At 45.2% G+C, this 17,713-nt stretch overlaps 1 protein-coding gene across 1 annotated transcript in view; it reads left to right on the plus strand.

The window, feature by feature from the left end:
- The window catches only part of ctnna1 (catenin (cadherin-associated protein), alpha 1), a 72,199-nt gene extending 55,000 nt beyond the window's left edge, over positions 1-17,199 (plus strand). Inside the window, exons 16-18 of the mRNA XM_028959456.1 lie at positions 4,065-4,170; positions 15,303-15,437; positions 16,468-17,199. Coding sequence (XP_028815289.1) covers positions 4,065-4,170; positions 15,303-15,437; positions 16,468-16,755 — 529 coding nt within the window. The 3' untranslated portion in view covers positions 16,756-17,199. The remainder of the gene's footprint in view (positions 1-4,064; positions 4,171-15,302; positions 15,438-16,467) is intronic.
- The last annotated feature ends 514 nt before the right edge of the window (positions 17,200-17,713 follow it).

The following is a 17,713-nucleotide window of genomic DNA, read 5'->3' on the forward strand; positions in this document are numbered from 1 at the left end:
GTTTTATAGAGACCCTGAATCATATTCATGTGAGGCCTTAGCAAATGACTCTAGTTTATTAGATTTTGTGTGTTTGTGGGGGCAATAAAGTATTCACAGCCAAATACATTGCCATAAATGTATTCGGTAATGTATTCTGTGCATTGAAAAATGTGTTCAGAATACATTTTTGCGAAACTCCTGTGTGCTGAATTATAACATTGGGGCAATGGTAGCCTAGCGGTTAAGGAGGCGCCCCCGTAATCAGAAGGTTGCCGCTTCCGCCAAGGTGCCACTGAGGTGCCACTGAGCAATGCACCGTCCCCACACACTGCTCCCTGGGCACCTGTCATGGCTGCCCACTGCTCACCAAGGGTGATGGGTGAATCACCAATCAATTTCCTTCGGGATTAATAAAGTAAAAAAAAAAAACTAACTGAGGGACACTACAGTTGACATCTCATTTAAGCACATCACATGTATTTTAAAACTATTGTCATTCATATTCTAAATACTACCTTTTACACTTAATTTTTGTATTTTAAATACAGAATACAATGTTACATGTATTCAGTCACATGCCAGCTCATGTCTATTTGTGTATGTCTTATTGAAAGTCTGTATAGACTAGTTTTACAACATCTTCACTTATTGCTTTTTGAGAAGTCCTCTGTTTTGTAGTTTTCATCCATTTATAACAGTAATGTCTATGTAGCTGAAGGAAATGGAATAATGGAACGCTTCCCGTTGTTACTCACAGTGGCTGTCAGCAGTCGTTGATGTGCGACCGCATAAAAATAGAACAGAGCCGTGGTTCATTTTTCACTCCTGATAGCGTAACTGTAGCTACATACTAATTTCCAGGAGCCACAACATCAGAACTTTGGGGAAATGGGGTTTTCCGAGACAAGTAAGAAAAATAAACATTTTATTTAGATCCTTTGCATATAGTGCTTATTCTGACTTTATCTGAATTTCCTCTGCCTTTAAATATTGGATTTTTGGACAAGGGACCCAAACGCCATCAAACTGCCTACAGGCCGCAGGCTCTTTATTAGTGGTAGGAAAGGTCAGCCACGTTTTTTTTTTCTTGTCCACCGGAGTCGGAACAGGGTCCATTTTAGGTTTGACAGAGAGCAAACTCGTGGACTGAACACCTGAGTATCCTGCCATCTGCTACCTACAAGGACTGTGTGTGGGAAGGAATGCTTATGGACGGGAGGGGTGCTGGCGTTTCAGACGTTTTGAGGACACTGTTTACACGCTGAGCATTTTAATAAACTCTTTCTTCATTTAAATTGTTTTTATTTAAAAACAAAAGAAGGACAAGTGCTTTTACACTTTCAAACACCTTCCTGTACCCTTTGAACGATGCAGTGGATCCCGCGTTCAACGCCGACCCGGCCCAGCAGGTTCACATTTGATCCACGTCTGCCTGAAGGATCAAGAGAAAATAATTGCAAAGCCGCTCTCCCCTAGACCTATTGTACAGCATGTTAATGTCATGCAAATTGATGCAAATGAGGCCGACTGGAACCTGAAATCCTACGCCATGAAATAGGCATAATGGGGGTTTATTTATTTATTTAGTTTTTGCATATCTACTAAGCGGGTATATTTATTAGAAGTTGATTGAGGGCCTGTCTGGGGAAAACTGTGCTGGCCTGTCACCTGCCAGCTCTTCTGCACATCAGTTGTGCCTCGGGCCGCTGTTAACACCCGTCCCTGCCCGTGTCTCCGTCGCTGTCGGGCATGAAAGTGGCATGCCTGACATATAGCGTTTGAAGACCCGGAGGCTGCTGTATTTAGCCAGAAAATGGCAAATGGAGGTTTGTTGGGGGTGTGTGTTTCAGAAGAGGAGTGAAAGTCATCACCTGCTGTAACGCATTGGGGAAGGTCACGGCGAGTTAATTCAGCCCACACCCAAATTATTGGCCCCCCTCCCCCAACCTTGAGTGGGTACACAAACCCGTGAAGGTTAATGCAGTAAAAAGGAAATTGATTTGTGGGGGGGGGGGCTTTATCATGCTTTAATATCTGCCAGAAGAGACACTCGCCACGGTTGCCGCGGCAGCCAGCGCTGGTGGCCCGGGCTTTCATGAATAACACATTTCGTCTGGTAGCACGAGGGCACGTTTCGGAGCCACCTGTCTGTACCCGCCGTGCTCCAGTTCTCTAGTCCTCCCCATCTGGAACAAACATCGCCAACTAATTCACAGGCGCCCTGACAGTCCTGCACTCAGATATGCAAATCTGATAAACGAGCTGGAATCATCCCTGCCCCAACAGTCCAGGCCTCAGCCATACTTAATTGTATCGGTTTATTATGTAATTTTCTTTAAATTGCGGCGTTTTTGGCATGGTCTTCAAATTGGTGCTAAGTGCAGCACTACGTGCTAGGTATGGGCCGTGTCGGTTTGTGTAAGGTAAGGCGTCCTCCAGATTAGTTTAAATAGACAAGAAAGACCACTCGGTTGTTCTCTGTATCTTGAAGAGAAACCATGTTCCTTGTTGTTGGTATGTAATTATTTCTGACACCCAGAACACAATCTGTAAGAAAGGACTTTTAATTATGTCCTTTCATACTCCAGTGATGTCTTATGAACAGGGTTTACAGAGGAGCCTGATGATTGACAGTTCCTAACGCACGCTACATCATCATTCTGGATATAGAGCCTCACCCATCAGTACATCGAGAGTCAATTTCTTGTTCGTGGATTAAGACTAGTCCTGGATTAATTGAGAACTTCAATCAAGTTCTCAATTCAAAACCCCCTTTTGTCTATGTCTAGGCTTAATGAACAGGGAAACATTTATGTTTATGGCATTTTTCAGATGCCCTTTTACAGAGCGCAGGGTTGTGTCTTTCTCAGGGACACAATGGTTTGAACCTGAGACTTTATGGCCTTCTGGTGTTACCTTTAGGCTACTACCTTTAGGCTACTACCACTTGCTCAAACACTAAAGATCATGTTTATTTCTTGTTTTATCTATTTATGAAAATCCTGAGCGCTAGTGGACCAGCCCTGTGCGTAGCATTGCACGTAGCACACAGTACATCAAATTTACATTGGATTACACAACAATCTGATTTATCAAGTTCTTGTTGCCACTGCTGCGTCCAGCATTGCAGCAGGTAAGGTGCAGGTTGTAGATGTCGCCTTAAGTCTAGAACCATTGCCCCAGTCCCAAAAGTCTTTTTCTCTTTTTATTACTTTTTTTTTCCCCTTTTTTTAAACTGTCTATTGTATCCTCCTGGGGGTTTGTGTAGCCTTTAACACCGCCTCTCCAGTCCTTTCATGCCGTTGAAAGCTGCGACTGCTCGACTCCCTTTTACAGCTCGCAGCTCCCTTGCGGTCTCCCCTGTTCGCTGGGAAGTAATGCATGGCTACGTCCATGTGGCCTCTGAATCTCTAGCTGAAGAGATTCAAAGAAGCGACCGGAGGGGGGTGGGTGGGTGGGTGGGAGGAGATGGACTGGGCGGGAAGGAGAGCGGATGAGGGAGAACACAAAATTCCATCTGTTGTGGGTTGGATTGTTCAGTTTAGCCTGGAGAGAGCAGCTTTGAATCCAGGTTGCCCCACTTGCCAACTGTGCCCCGGCGTCCCTTGTGGGGACACTGAACTGGCAAATGGCTCCGCCAGCCTGGGTGGAGGGGTGTGAGGGGCCAGCGGATGACGCCGGGGCAGCACAGAACCATTAGTCCGATGAAGCTGACCCCCAGAAATGGCCCAGACAGTGGAGGAGTGGGTGGCATCCGCCATATTCCTGCACCATCTGGACTGCAAATCCCCTCCACCAATGACTAGGGGTTAAAATACGATTTTCTTTTTTTTCCCCCAATCGCTTCAGAGGAAGTGAACTGGACAATATAGAATGTTGGGAAAGTTGTAGTTTAGATCCCTTAATTTCGTCCTATAATTAAATAAAATGAAAAGACAATTCCATTTCAAGCACAGTCCATTTCTCACGAGGGCATGCTACAAAATACATGACAGCGCGTGCAACTACATATTGAATGAGCCTCTGTTCGTTCGGAGGGGGAAAAGCGCTGAGTGAAAGCCTGTGTTCAAATGTGTTCTCAGGGGGAAGGGGCCACTGAAGAACACTGCTGACGTGATCAACGCCGCCAAGAAGATCGCAGAGGCTGGCTCGAGGATGGACAAGCTGGGCCGCGCCATTGCTGACGAGGTAAGTGTGTGGGGGGGGGGGGAAATAAATAAAAAATTGCGCCTCCTTACCACACTTCTTTGCATGCAAGCCTGCAGTTTTTATGCAAGAGTTTTTCCAAAATTGCAGCATGTCTTCAGGGAGGGTTTGTTTATCATTCATCTGCTGGCTTATCGGTCCTCCCTGTCTGCATTTAAAGATTTTTAAATTATTGTGTAGTTTGGTAAATTCAAGCTTGAATATGCTTTTTTTTTTTTTTTTTTTTTACTTTTGCTTGTACCTCGGGGTGGCATTTCTACAAAGTGTTACCTGCCAGACAAAACCCATTCAGGAAACTCTCAATAAACACTGATGTAAGATGTTTATTGGATTTTTTTTTATTATTTATTTTTTTTTTTTATTGAGGAAAAAGGCACTTTGCACAATGGCATAGAGGCATGATTGCATGCGACTGTGTGTAAGACTTCAAAAGTCTCATTGCTCCATTGTGCGAAAATTGTTTCAGCCCTGTTAGTCAAGGGTGCCTAATTTCGATCGGCGTCTACGGACACATATGCCGCAATATGCCGTGCTGATGTAAATAAATTATTCATTGCCCACATCAAAACGTTTGCAAAATTTGCAGAAGATTTCACGTATTGCACATTCTAGTAAAGCTAAGCACCTTTATCCCATTTGCCGCATGGCCATAGACTTTAATTAGCGAGGCTGGGGCAAACATCTGCAGTGCGCTTTCAAAAAGATTCCTCCCTACATAATCTTGCATAATGAGCAGGCTTCGCTGGAAAATGCCTGCACTTTTGATATTTTATTCAAGTCCCTCTTTGATCCTCCATGAAACAGATCCATTTTATAAGTTCCTAATAGCCCCTACCTGCACTGACCCGGTTACAGCGGCTGCGGAATTTCTCGTGTCTGACCCAGGCAAGGCCTTTTGAAGCTGCTTACTCGCTGTAATGAACGCAGTTGTATCCCCCAGGGACACCAGAGGGCTATGGGGCAGGTGTGTATGGGGTGGGGATTTATAACTGATTGTGAATAATCATAACCAAGGTAAATCTTCAAGGAGACCTAAATGACACGGATAAATATTCATAAATATCTATTGAAATAGAAAATTGACATTAAGAATCTATATTCTGTAATGTGAAATATCCTTGTATTTATTAAGTTATGGAAACTTTTTGATATCAGAGTTGAATCACCCCTGCAGCAGAGTAATGTTAATGTACTAAACTGAATTATCGACTTTCGCATTGGTATCAATACTTAAATTCCAGTCTTACATCTGCCGGTTCACAGAAATCAATGGCAGACCACAACAATTTTCAACAGGCATTGCGGCACGCAGCCCCTCCCTCTGGCTACCTGGAGGACCCTATGTTTACATGAGACACACTTAATCTCGCTAGAAAATCTAAAAAGTTAGAGCGTGGTCTGGAAGTGTTCATTTATCAACCAGATAAACGGGGAAACCAGAAGATGTGAACAAACCCGGTTTTTGCCATCAAAGTTAGAAGCACGACAAATAAGCCAATAGGGTTGCTGAATTGGTTATTAGTTGTAGTTAGTCTTGGTGTTGCATCGGATTTAAAGTTACAAGTTGGAACACATTCCAAATAAGTTTCCACAAACTGGGGGCGGGGTTTGATACTTGTTACCTGGATGACAGGGAGTTTTAGGCATGTAGGCAAAGTCCAGTAGAGGGAAGAACTCTTTGGGTCCCACGATGCCAAAACCTTTTGGGGCAGCGGTGGCCTAGCGGTTGAGGAAGTGGCCCGTAATCAGAAGGTTGCCGGTTCGAATCCTGATCCGCCACTGAGGTGCAAAGCACCGTCCCCACACACTGCTACCGGGCGCCTGTCATGGCTGCCCATTGCCCACTAAGGGTTATTGGTTAAATGCAGAGGACAAATTTCATTGTCCACCATGTGCTGTGCTGCTATGTATCACAATGACAATCACTTCACTTATAAGATGCATGGGCCCTGTTTCAGAAGTGCTCCCAAGTGACCTGCTTGGTTCACAGTCCATAAAAGTTGCACTGTTCTGCCAAGACCGGCCACGCAAAACTTGCACCACGGTCTTTGTTGCACTGCGCATCGACAAAGCATGTGTGAACGGAAACACCTAACACCAGAATCCTGGATTGTCAGCACTTCACGACCAGATTTTCTTTACCAGTGGAGTGTTTTAGGTTCTTGTTGTTGTCAACAGTGCTTATTAATTTTTGTGAAGGGAAAAAGAGACCTTCCTGTCATCGTTGACAGAATGCCATCTAATTTTCTTAGGGAATCATGCTGTCGTCAATAAAAGCAATTTATATCCTCGCGACCAAGCGATTGTGACTCATTGCACGATTTTGAAGACTTTTTTTCTTCTCCTCCCCACAGGTGTGTGTGCTGATATGAGTGAGCGAGGAACAGCTGTGTGTTTGCAGCCGTGTGTGTGTGTGTTGTAGCTATTTATGCATAGACTAAGGTTTGTATGCATGCTGTTATGGGCTTTGGGGGCTTCTGCAGCACTCTAAATATAAATAAATGAAAAGTTGAGGCTCGGTAAGGGGCGGGTGGCGGTAGAGGGTCCCTCCGCCCTCGAAATTGGTGCCGCTTTACCTCCGAGCACGACTCGTCTGAGACAAGGAGGCAACAGTCTGGCTATCTGTTCGTTGACCTGTGTGGGGCTGTGGGGATTGCCGGTGGGGGGGGGGGCGGTGAAAGAATAGCAGCGGAGGGGGGCCGAGGGCCCCGTGAGCGCGAAATCCATTAACGGGGCTTCGTCTTTAATTAGTGCCTTAATTAGCAGGTGGCGGCTTTTTAATTTATTTTTACTCGCCTGTATTTTGGAGCTGGAGTCGTACCTGGCTGCGGAGGAAGATGTGAGGGCGTCTCGAGTGTTTCTGAATGAATCATCTGTCCCTGCTTTTTCTGTTTTTTGTCTTCTTCTCTTCACACTATTGGCTGCCAGAGCACAAAATTGCCCCAGCGTTTGGATTTGGCGGGGACCACTTGGCTCTCTCTCGGTCCCCCCTTCCCGAACACGACCGAACAAGGCGTGGGGGGGGGGTGCGCATGTCACATTGTTGTTTGGTGTGGGCGGAGAATGCATGGGTGTGCATGAAATCGGTTAAATGGGTGTAACGGAGCCCCATTAAAGTTTCACGAAATGAGCAGGCGGGCACCGTAAGGGGACGGCTTTGCGGGATTTCAGGTTGGGGCCACGCAAAGGTCTGCGCTGCAGATTATTACGAATTTACGAGCGCCCGCCGCCGCCGCAGACCCAGCTTATTAGACGTCTAGTGCTAACTAAATGCCGGCAAACAAATAAGCGGGACGTAATTGAGATTTATCATCTGAAGGGCGTTAAAGCGCACTATTCCCACTGGGAGACGGACATAGAAACCCACTCTACTGTATCTGTCTGGCGGACGTGCCTTTTGGGGTGAAGTGCGTCGCCGCGCGCCTGTCCTTTTTCAATTTGCATTTGATCAGCGCAGATTTATGGCGGCCCGTGCGCACCGGTGCCGGTTGGAGTCCAATCCCAGTTCTGGCTGCCGACTCTTTATGGCGACGCGACTGTAAATTTCCCGCGCTGCGGCCGACTGCGGTGGCAGAAATTGAATGGGGGGGGGGGGTGAAAAGCCCACAAATTCTTAGCTCAGTGGTTCAGGGGGGTCATTTTTTGAGCCGGCTCTCAATCCTCGGCTGTCTGCTCCCCCACCCCCTGCCCCGTAATAAGCGAGTTTTGTTTATTTAGTCCCTGTCCTGCCTGTAAAGTGCAGTTATGCTGATGTGGAGCAGGTCGTTGGGAGGTTTTTTTTTGTGTGCAGGGCTACTGCCTGTGCACCGGGATGGTGAGGGAGCCAGCGCTCTGTTTTTAGTTTTTTTTTTTTTTTTTTTTTTTTTTGTTTATTTAACTCTGGGCAGAGTGCCGGCGTAGCGCCATAGTAAACATGTCTGCAGGGCTGACGGCTGGCATATGGGGAGGGGGGGGGCTGGAAACGAGGAGCTGCAGAGCACAGCGAGGCACATCCAGCATCATCCAGAGAATAGGTTTTGTTCAGATCCTGATGTTTAGTTCAGTCAACCTGACTGTATGAAATAATAACGTATTTCAGCCTGATACCACCATTATTTTTTTTCCCTATTATGATTTTTTTTTTTTTTTTTTTTTTTTTTTTTTTTTTTATATAGCTGTTTTGTTGTTAGTTTCCCTTAATACTGTATCTGAAATTCAGCCGTGCTGCAGAATTACAGCCACTTTGATCCAGTCCCACAATGAGATTTCACCAGGACACAACGTTTCGGTGTCTGCAGCTTTAAATGCTAATGTGGAGGAGAGAGGCGGGACGAGGAGGAGGGCGGCCTATAGAAGTTGAGGGGACACCATGACGTCAACACCACCATTCACCAACTACAATGTTTGGCGCAGACAGGAATAATTTTTTCCGGCATTTTTCCTGAAAAAAAATTCAGGGGAGGGGTGGGATATTCTTTGGGTGGAAAAAGCATGAGAAATGTGAGTTAACCTTTCCCTTTATGACTATATAAGGGGACAAATTCCAGATCCGACCGTCTGAGCTGCCACTCACGGCCAGGCAGGATGACCAAAACATGCTTGACACCTATCGCCATTTCTAGCCACTGCAGGACCATAGACAGGCTGGGGGAACTTGTATTAATGTTAAATCTTACAAAGTGAAATTATCATGATGGGGGGGCTTTTTAATATCTACAAGAATCTGAGGTTTCCTAGCAGATCATTCTGGTGCCCGGTACCATCCACATGACGTGAAAGAAAAATGTGACTCATCAGAGCAAGACACCTTCCATTTGCTTACAGGTCCAGTGCGGATGCCCATGTGTTCACTGTAGGCGTTTTAGGAGTTGGCCAAGGTTTTGCGTGGACACCCTGACTCGTCTACAGCCTTCAATCTGGACAAGCATGGCGGTTTATTTATTTATTTTTTAAGGCCAGGGACATCCCACAAGAGCAGCCGTTTTGGATCCTGCAGATTTGCCATCAGTCTGTCCCTTGTCAGTCACATGTATCCTTGCGCCTATTGTTTTTCCTGCATCCAACAAATCAACTTCGGGGAAAAAAAAAAGTTTGCTTGCTGTCTAATAAACCGTATACACTGTACCATTATAGCAAGATTATTCCAAATTGATTAATATTCTGCATTTTTCTAAATGTGGAGGTGGTGCAGTGAGTTGACAGTTATGTACTATAGTCCCAAAGTCATATAAATACACCTTTTAATACATTAATTTATTATTTGTGCTTTATTAGGGGCAGTGGCAGCCTAGCGTAATCGGAAGATTGCCAGTTCAAATCCCGAGCAGCCATGGTGCCACTGAGCAAAGCACCGTCCCCACACACTGCTCCCCGGGCGCCTTTCATGGCTGCCCACTGCTCACCAAGGGTGATGGTTAAATGCAGAGGACACATTTTGTGACAATCACTTTAGTTTCGCTTTATCATAAAACTATTAATTCTGTACTTCAGTTACTATGTTTTCTCTACCTCCTGCCTAAATTGTGCAGTTGCACCCTCAGCCTTATCTATGTGTGTCGGCCCACTGCTGTGATGGAAGTGTGTTCGCTGTAAGAATCGCCACCCTTATTTGTCTTATTTGTTTGGTCTTGGTAATTGTCGGAGGGCTGCTCCGAAGGGTTCCTCGCTCTGTTTCAGGAGCGGCTTGATTGGTTTTCATGGCCGCTGATGGTTTTATAAATGGGCCCGTGTTTTTGGAAACGAGGGCTCTTGCGGATGATTTAAATGCAATATAAAAGACATTAAGCGTATGAATGGGCGGCTCTTGTGAAGTGCGCGATAAGTCTGTCTGTGAAGGCGAATTTGCAGATAATGACGCCGATCTCAAGCAGGTGCCATTTAAATGAGCCATGGCCTGAAACGTTACCGAATGACCACCGGGCTGTTTTCAGCTGACAGCCGAGCGGCACGTCCCTGCAGTACGTGGCTGTGAACGTCTGCGGCCGCTCTGCTAGCAGTGCTACAGAGGTGTGATGACCGATGAAATGCATCGTCCTGCAAGTTCCAGGTCACCCCCAGGTCACACTGACGCGCAGAGTCTAGTCCTTTCCTATTAACTTCTCTCTCTGCTTGCACTTTTGTTTTTTTCGTATTAAAACCAAGTTTTCAGAATTAACATATATTTTGTCCTGTGTATATTTTGCGCAGAGGGCTTCAGCTTCACCAAAAAAGCGTCACGTTGCCCTCGTTTTGAAAAGACTGTTGATGCCCTGTGCTTGTGTCCATGCTGAACATGCAGTACAACTTGCCCCTTACCCCACCGGATGTCATCAGGAACCGTTTTGGCCAAATCAGTTTGGATTGCTGCAATAACAGTGATTTGCTGGATCTCATTTTGGTTGCCGCTTGGATCAAAATAACCCGGCACTTGAACCCCCCTCACTTTGGCGCAGTGGACATTCCTCTTGCAAGTGAATATTGGCATTTCCATTATGTAGATACTTACCAGCTAACAAATTATCCAGTGCGATTGTACCATGCTAATGTGCTAATTTAATGCTAAACGTTGGCAACTATTGACAAAAACACATCTGAAGCATTTGTTTTGCCAATCTTCTATTGGTTATATGCTTGCTAATCTGGCAGCTCAATGCTTTTCTCTCGAGCTACACAGATACACATTTCCAACAATCATTTTAGCCTATTAATAATACATTATAAGTCAATTTAAATGAGAGACAATTAGGGTGGTCTAGATGCAAACATATCAAATGTGGCTCATGCATTGGTGCTTATAGGTGGTTTATTATCATTGACAATTGCTGGCCTTGCAGGAGCAGTGGTGGCCCAGTGGGTAAGTAAGGAGACACGTAATCGGAAGGTTGCCGGATCAAATGCCACTGAGGTGCCAGTGATCAAGGTACCCTCCCCACACACAGCTCCCTGGGTGCCTGTCAAGGCTGCCCTCTGTTAACCAAGTGTGATGGTTAAATGCCCATGAAATGGGTTAAATGCACATTTTGTTGTCACCATGTGCTGTGCTGTAGTGTTTCATTATCTCATTATGTCGGATTAATGGTCAAAAATGGCAAGCATATTGATAGGTTTGCATCTAGTTCAACCTAATGTCTCCAAATTTAAATTGAACCTAACTCTAATTCCTCTTTGTGTTTTCGATGCATGCATCCGAATAATATTTTTGGATATGGTTGTCATACTCTCACATCCACCGTTGTCCTGCGTGACAGTCCAGGGGCTGCTGTCCATAATCAGCTTGCACTGTATTAAAATGCCGCAATGTCAGGGAAATATGGGAAATTGGCATTTCCTTTACATGATGTGTCCTGAAAGGTCAAATCCAGCCGCTGCCGTTAATGTGGAATTCTGCCGGCGCGATGACATTTTCTCTCGTGTGCCCTGACCTTCCTCCTCAGCTTATAGCAGGATATTTTTAATGCCGAGATGAGAATTTTTCTTTTGTGTTTTAACACCTGCCTTTTGTGGCTTCACCTGAAAGGACTGTGAATGTTGTTTTAAATATGAACCAGCATCTGAAGTCAGGAGTACATGCTATTAGTCACCCTTTAGTCCATTTTTTTATTAACTTTAAATGAAGCTGATGAAGCAGGGTGAGTTGTGAGTGCATGGTTGTTTTGGAGGACTGAGGCGATCTTTGGTGACTCAAGTGGGACTGAGGAAGACATCTTTACATAATTAGCCATTTTGCTTTATGAGTGCATTGTTTTTTGTTTTTTTTTTTTATGATAGAATGGTGCATTCGAAATAAGCCCACACCCATTAACAATACTTTCACCGTGTAAATGAATTTGAACGGAGCAGCACTGCGGGCGGTGTTCAGTCTTTGTTTCGATGTCGAGGTTAATCACAGAGCACTCGCGGAAAATTCCGCTCCGTCAGAACCACGGGGTAGGAAGTAGGAATTTTTATTATTTTGGGTCGGCCTCGGCACACCATGTCCAGTTCAAGAGGGTTCCCACCCAGCAGCTGAGCGTGCACAAGCAGCGCTTTCAAAGGGTCGAGCCTCTAATTAGGATGCTTAGCAGGTTTCATTTCATCACAGCTCTGTCCTCTCTCTCTCTTTTCATCTCTTCCGTCTCGCCGTCCCTCCCAGTCAGTCTCTTTTTTTTTTTTTTTTCCCCTCACTTCCTTGTTTGCAGCTGTGCTTGAGCTTTGAATCACTGCTACAGCACGGCCTGGGAATCACCGATCGGAGGGGCAAGAGGAGTCATGGCTGCCCCTTGGCTATCTGGCCTCTGTGCCAAAAGCCCGAGAGTCAGGAATGATGTGCGGAAGCCATTTGGTATTCCTTTCGGCGCCACCCACCGAAGGGCCGAGGGTCCCCCGTCTCACAGCGCATGATTCTTTTCACCGCTGCGGGTGCCCGGTGCCTCCTGCACGCACTTGAGAGTGCACTTGTTGGAAATGAAACGGCGCGAGACGCGGGGAAGTACTCGAGTGTGCGCCATGCCGCGTTACCGCCCGCTGACTATTATTAATAAGGCACAGGGTCCCTCGTCCCTCCACATACCACCGCCACGCGCAGACTCCACCGCGTTCCAGCGCCGTCCGCCAGCAGCACACATCCAACCTCTAACCTTTTATCTCCCCCGGCAGACAATCACGTCTCCAGGAACCTATTTTCAGTGCTCTAATGGGGAAATTGGGTGCCGTGTTGAGGAGATTGTCTCCAAATGAGCAGAATTGCTCTGAAACTCATTTATCACCCTCAACAATACACCTTCCACATAACTTGGCATTTATCATTGTGGGAGATTTTAGCTCATTTAGCTAATCTTGGGGAAAAAAATCAAAAATACGGCTTTATCGCAATCCATGAAATTCTCAGGTTTAGTCAAATAATCTCAGACTATGGCAGAATTCATCCTTGAGATGCAGATCAGACTGGGACCTGGGCCGAGGTCAGGAGATGTAGAATTTCTCCAGTTGGTGCTGCTCTGCGGATTTCCTCCAGTGTTGCGGGGCCTATGAAGCCCTGGGGTTCGGCTCCCGGGCTTCCTGGCCCCGCTTGGAAATCATCGGCCCTTCAGTAATTGAGAACTAGTGCTGGCTTATCGACAGCTGGGATGTGGTATGTGATATGATCATTCTTGACATCATTTCTGTTCAAAATGTCAGGAATTAATGGAACGAACACAATCTTTATTTATTTAAATAATTTTTTATTTTTATAATTATTATTTATTTTTAAAGATTTAACCACACTGAGCCTGCAGCAAATAGAGATGAAATATCGACGTGGACAGTACCGTTCTATGAGTGTACATCTCATAGCGCTTAATTGATATATCGAGATATATATATACACACACACACACACACACACACAGCCTTATAACCAAAGCAATCCAAGCTGCCCAACCATTAGAGTATCTAACCACTAGAGTATGCATATGCTCGTTCTTGTTTCTGGACACGGCACCTTACTGATCTAGGGTATCTCATCCTGGAGAGATGAGCGGCGTCGTTCATTGTTTTTCATTTGCAAACAATGTGCCGGAGTGCGAGGTCTTTGTAAACCACTCTAAAAAGGATTTCTAGTGTTAATACGACCTTTTAACAAGTCCTCTCAACTCAGCTGCAGTCCTCACGTTCTTGTTTAATTAGTAAAGACCTGAACCCGACCAGTTGCCATTTTAAGGCTTAAAGCCCTGAGGTCTCTATGGCTACTTGTGGGAAGAATTCAGAAAAATCTAGCAATTTAACTTTTGCTTTAGAAACGTTTTTTCCAGATTATTGTTTTTGGTGATTTTAAGACATTATAAAAAAAATGTTATATTTTCAAGACACAGTTAGACACAGTAATCCGCACGTCTAACTGTAATTGACACAGATGCATGTTTTGGAAGATTTGACACGATTCTTTTCAGTGTACTCAGTGATTTGTTGTATTCAGTTCCACCCCTTCTATCTATAGGATTGGCAGGGGAATAGAGTGAACTAGTGCCTTTCTGACACCATAAAATCTAGATTACTTTTTGGAGCCTCCACACCTCCAGCAGTTGCCTGTACATGAGGTTTTCTGAATTAATTATTGACTTGTTTTTAATTTACGTTCAAGGACGTAAAAATTAAAATGGGATGTCCAAGTAGAACTCAGAGTAATCCGAGGCCCTGCCTCCATTAGTGGACAGTGGGAACACCACATAGAGGCAAGTGGGTTAAGGGATGATGAAAGATCAGGTCAACATTTAATGTGCAATGTGGAGTGAGGCACAGTTACGCGTTTCAAATGAGATTTTCCTTGCCACGGAGCTCTGCATGATTGTGAAAAGCAGTGGGAGCGTGCTTCATTTCTATTATTCAAAGATCTTTTTTTTTTTTTTCTTAATGCATTTGCTCAGGGCCATGTGCCCCACTCATAATTAAGCTGTCGGACGCTTGTAGGTTTTTCCACCCTAAAAAAAAAATTGTTTGCATGAGACCAAATTAGATAAAACCACATGAGAGGTTTTCTCAGAATTAATAATGCATGTGCAATCTTTAGTACTTCATCCACCCCACCCCTGAGCGCTTTTTCTACGCGATCACAGCCTGCTTATTGTTTAAAGTGTTGCAAATAGCAGATTTTGTATTTTCTTTTTATTATTCCCGTCTCCCCGGACTCTGTGTTTTAATCTCTGCAAGGCTGCTAACAGAGTGCATGCACAAACGGGAGCTGGCTTTGTTAACTGCACCACGCCCGCCTAGTTTTTCAATGGTAGTTAAACCCACTTAATTCGGAGAGTGTGCTGGATTATACAGAGCTGTGAGCAGGCAGTGGATTTTTTTTTTAATACAAATATATATTAACGCCAACTGAACTAGTCGATGTCTGACTGCCAGAGTACAAAACCCCCTCAAATGAGAAGGGCGTCATTACGGTTTTGAAAGAGCTGTCGTATTGACTTAGTGCAAGGTGTGTGAAATGGTCTTTAACTCGGCGGGCGCTTCGCACCCCGAGTCATTCCTGTGATGTCAGCAGATCCTAATGCCCCTCGTTCTTCTGGGGCCGCCGCTTGTGAGCTGCTGCGAAATGACAGGCTTAATTGTGCGAGCTTCCTCGCCCCGAACCCGCACCACGGGGAAGTATCGCTGCGTTGCGCTGACTGAGCGTCCTCTGTTTCTCTCCCCTGCAGTGTCCCGACTCTACATGCAAGCAGGACCTGCTGGCCTTCCTGCAGCGCATCGCACTGTTCTGCCACCAGCTGAACATCTGCAGCAAGGTCAAGGCTGAGGTGCAGAACCTGGGAGGAGAACTCGTGGTGTCTGGGGTAAGTTCTCATGTTCCTTCAGCCAGATGTAGCTTTATAGCAATAACGCCGTTTCGCTGCAGGCACTGCAGGCCGGTGGTCATGTGACCCAGGTCGGCGCACCTCTGTGGATATTGAACAATAATGCTGAAATTATACCAGAGTGCACTGTCAACAATAATGAATGGTGGCTCCAACAATAAACACCTTCCCGAAACTATAGATTTAGCTGCCATGATGAAAAATAGTTCCACAGTTGTTACTGTTGCTATGCAACCCATCTGCAAGACATGTGTATGACAAGTTGCATATGGTATTTTCACTAATAAAGAAATAAGCAGATATAAGTAATTATACAGCGATGAAAAAATTGCTGGGTGGACAGGTAGTTCGTCCTTTCTGACATACAGACAACTGACACTGAAAACAGAGGTTTTTGGAATCAGGGGAGGAGCCTGTAGGCGTCATTCTGTTTTTTTTTTTGTTTTTTTCCCCAAGAGGCCGCGCCCCCTAACCCTTCGCGTAGAAGTCTTGCTGTAGTTTAGTCGTAATTAAAGTATGTGCGTATTCAGCGTGTTCCACGTTTCCTCTCATGAAGGAAGCAGCTCCACGATTTCTATTACTTACTAATTTATTTCCCCCACGCCCTTAAACTTCAAAAACCATTTCTTTCCATGGGCAGGCTTTTCCCTCTGTAAACATCGAATCATTCTCTAATTATTTATATATTTTCTGCCCTCGTAAATTATGATGCCAGAGGATGTTTTTTTGCGTGGTTTTTATAGAAAAGCTGCCTTGGCCGCTTCTCCACATGATTGTGAGGTGAAATAATAGCTTCTCGCCACTATTGGCTGGGTGTGAGGAGTTCCATTATACCCTCCCCATGTCGATAGGGTCTCTGAAGACAAGAAATGGTGGAGATTAAATTAGTTCTGCTGCTCACCATCGACCTTTTTCTATATACTGCCCCCACACCGAAAAACCCACTATTTCCTTTCTACCCCCAGACCCACAGAACATAAAGTTCTCCTCTTTTTCTCACCCATGCCAGGTTGACAGCGCCATGTCCCTGATCCAAGCTGCCAAGAACTTGATGAACGCTGTGGTCTCCACCGTCAAGGCTTCCTACGTGGCCTCCACCAAATACCAGAAGAGCCAGGGCATGCAGAACCTCAACATGCCCTCAATTTCCTGGAAGATGAAGGCCCCCGAGAAGAAGCCCCTGGTCAAGCGCGAGAAGCAGGACGACGGCCAGGCCAAGGTGAAGAGGTCCTCTCAGAGGAAGCACGTCAACCCTGTGCAGGCCCTGAGCGAGTTCAAAGCCATGGATAGTATTTGAGAGTCTGAGCGTAGGGTTGTGCTTGCTGGCCTGTCCGCTTTTAAAGAATATATACTTTACACTTAGGGAGGCAACCTGACCTGATCCTGTAGTTGCTTTATGGAGCTTCATAAGGTATATTTATGTAAAACACCACGCTGTACTGAAATCTGTAAATCAATCTCCCTTTACTGATAACTGGACTCCAGACCTGTTGTTATTGTCCTCGTTTTTTTTATTATTAATGCATTTTATTTTAGCAAGAGCCTCTACGAACTCTAGGGTCCACTCAGATTTGGCAGTTTCTCTTACTATTAATGAACCTTGAGATATTTTATAATTGCCATAAAATGATCTTTATAATTCCGCTGATTTATAATACTTGATGGATCAAGTTGTATCTTCTAATGTTCTGTTATTAGATTTATGAGCCTATGCAAAAAAACAAAAACAAAAAAAAAAAAACACACGTTAACAGCCTTATTTTCTCTCTGGCAATAACTGTAGTATTGATGTGTGAAGTTTATAACTTTTTTCTTGGTTTTTAGTGCTTGGAACCAAAGTACAAACTCCTTATTGTATTCTGCAGATCTAAATAAAGGTTTGATATGTTTGTAGCTCGTTGTGTGTTTCTTTTTGTCCGTTTGCAAATGTACATGACTGGCATTTTAGTATCAAATCTCATAATTCCGTCCACCGCTTGTTAGTATTTTTAAAGCAAATCAGCTCGGGGCCGTTACGGCTGGAAAAAGAATGGACTCTGGTTGCCTTGTTGTTAAAGGGAGCAAATAACCCAGATAATGCCCCCCGTGAGCGGCGGATGCAGCAAAGCGCGGCTAATGCAGCCGGCACTTCGCTTCCAGTGCCCACGTCTGGCCTCGGGTGCAGTTTCGTCAGCAGCATCCTTATTTTCCGGAGCGATTTGCTGGAAGGTCGAGGCCTCGCCGGCTCGACGGTCAAGGATGGGCATGAGGGGGGG

This window comes from Denticeps clupeoides, chromosome 18 (assembly GCF_900700375.1).
Source record: "Denticeps clupeoides chromosome 18, fDenClu1.1, whole genome shotgun sequence".
NCBI classification, from domain to species: Eukaryota; Metazoa; Chordata; class Actinopteri; order Clupeiformes; family Denticipitidae; genus Denticeps; species Denticeps clupeoides.